At 48.8% G+C, this 2,271-nt stretch overlaps 1 protein-coding gene across 6 annotated transcripts in view; it reads left to right on the top strand.

Annotated features, from left to right (window-relative positions):
• The first annotated feature begins 1,887 nt into the window (after positions 1–1,887).
• NUP210L (nucleoporin 210 like) overlaps positions 1,888–2,271 on the top strand; it is a 140,764-nt gene continuing 140,380 nt past the window's right edge. For 3 of the 6 annotated variants that reach the window (XM_031966619.1, XM_031966618.1, XM_012548120.3), the window contains exon 1: positions 1,894–2,155. In XM_031966619.1, coding sequence (XP_031822479.1) covers positions 1,953–2,155 — 203 coding nt within the window. In that variant the 5' untranslated portion in view covers positions 1,894–1,952. Of the gene's footprint in view, positions 2,156–2,271 lie in introns of all 6 variants that reach the window. The other 3 variants (XM_031966621.1, XM_031966620.1, XM_031966622.1) reach the window with 2 other exon arrangements.

Genomic DNA, 2,271 nt, shown 5'->3' with positions numbered 1-2,271 from the left:
CCCTCAGAAATCCTTGTTTCTCATTTACTAACCTAACCATGCTCTCTCTCTCAAAATCACAGTAATATCAAAAGTTACATTTTTCTAACTTACACATGTTTTCACTTGATCTTCCAACAATCCTCTGAGGTAGGTACAGCCAGGATTGTTCCCCTTTTATGGACAAGGGGACAGACAGGGAAAGAGTATGGGCAAATATTGTAGGTTACTTTTTTACCTCTAGGTCTTGAAACTGGCCAGTTTTTGTCTTGGAAGGTTTGGTTTTTGATTTGTGTCTTTGGAGAAGTCATAGAAGACTTGGCATTAAAGCCATTTCTTTTGTCTTTTAGAAAAAATAGTAACCTATACTCTGCCCCAGATTTCAGCCAGTTTTGAGAGGGTGAATCTCAAATTCATCTTTAAATAGTAATAGTTCACATGTTTCTGGCCCAAGAAGTTAAAAGGAATTTTAACTCCAGCGGACATTCAAAATCTGCCCTATGCCAGTCACCACCTTGGGTGGTAGGGCTAGTAATCCGAGCCTTTGTTCTTATTCGCAGGGCATCTGAGTCATCTTATTGATGACTCTATTGATTATTGATTGACTCTAAACTTTAAAGTATAAAAATTTTTGCGGGATGGGGAACTTTAACCCAAACTTTTTACTTTTTTTTTTTTTTTTTGGAGACAATGTTAGGATTTCTGGGGTTGGGAAGTGTCAAGAGTAATTTCAGAGCCAGGGTACTCAGGAAAAGTCCCATGTAAGTGGTGTTTGAGCTAAGCTTTATTGGATTCTAGAAACTTAAAAAAAAAAAGTGCTACACTAGAGGGAAAAGACTACCAACCCTACAAAGGGCAGGAACAGGAGAACAGTGGAAATACCTATTATGGCTCGTTTAGTCCATTTGAAAGCTATTGAAGAGAGAGCATGAGGTCATGTAAGCCAAGATCCAGAGAGGAGGTTCCAGCACCATTTGTAGTCCTTTGGATCAGGGCAGACCCTCGAATGATAACACATGGCAAAGGAAAACGAGCTGTCAAAAGTGTTAGCATCCAGAAGGTTTTGTGTCACCCAGTGACACAGGTAAGTACACAGACGGAAAGAGGAGGGATCTTGGCGGCATCACATACAGGAAGGAGTCTTGGTTTCCATTTGCAAGGGAAGGGGGGAGCGGATCGTCGCGGGGTTACGGAATAAGGCACATGGAAGTGAAGGGGAGGAACGACAAAGGAAAAGAATTGTACAGTTTCTACCATTCACGGAGGCTGAGCCAGGAATGGAATGGGTGATTTACTGAAGCCTTTAGGAGGAGGAAATGGGAGGGGACCCAGTATTAAACATTGGCTTTGTGAGGGAAAGTGCCTCTGCGGAGACTAGCAAGGGAGAGAGAGAAACGGGACCCAGGTAAAACCCAACTGCTTATCCTACCCGTTCGTCCTAATTCTAATCCACTTCGTTTGAAGACTCATAAACTGGGAGAGAGCCCCGGGTTCGAATTATTTGCCTGCCGAGTAACCTCGAGCAAGGCACCTCCTCTGGACTTCAGTTTCTTAGAAAAATGAGTTAAAACTAACCCAAAGAGGCATTCTTTCTAGTTCCTATTAGACTGTGCCTAATCCCAGGTTGTCTGCTCGCCTCTCTGCCTCGGGGTTAGTTTCTGTCCCCCGGGAAGTAATGGGGCCATGCTGGGAGAGCAGCTTTGCTAAATTAGCACCGTTGTGGGAGGGACTATTTAGTGGGCTGGGTTAATTGGAGAATCTATATTCAGATGAATTTACAGAGGAAGTTTAGCCGGCGTAAAGGGTCCCTCGAGGTTACTTTCATTGTCAAGAGTTGGTGGCTGAGGCGAGGGCGGGGCGAATCTTGCAGCGGTTTCTCCTCCCTTCACGCGCCCCGGAGCCCCGCCCCCTCCCGCTCATTGGCTGTTGCGATCCGGGGCGTGGCCGGTGGTTGAGCGGGAGCCTGGGCCGCCATGAGGAGGCCTGGGGTCCGATGGGACCGCGGCTTGAGGCACTTCTTGGGGTCGCCGCTGCCGCCGCTTTTGACGCTGCTGCTGCTAAGCCTGCTCGGATCCCGGGCCAATAAACTCAACGTGCCCAAGGTGCTGTTGCCCTTCGGCCGAGAGCCTGGCCGGGTGCCCTTCCTGCTGGAGGCCCAACGGGGCTGCTACACCTGGTGAGGGGCCCCAGCTCCTGGGCCGGGTGCCCGCCCCACGGACGAACGGAACACGGCACGAGTGGCTGGGGCGCGCCTCACTTTGGGGAAGGGGGGGGGTCCTCCCCAAAGTCACC

Source organism: Sarcophilus harrisii, chromosome 4, assembly GCF_902635505.1.
Source record: "Sarcophilus harrisii chromosome 4, mSarHar1.11, whole genome shotgun sequence".
In the NCBI taxonomy this organism is placed as follows: Eukaryota; Metazoa; Chordata; class Mammalia; order Dasyuromorphia; family Dasyuridae; genus Sarcophilus; species Sarcophilus harrisii.
Note: the sequence above shows the minus strand (reverse complement) of the source record. Positions and strands in the feature narration are given on the sequence as shown.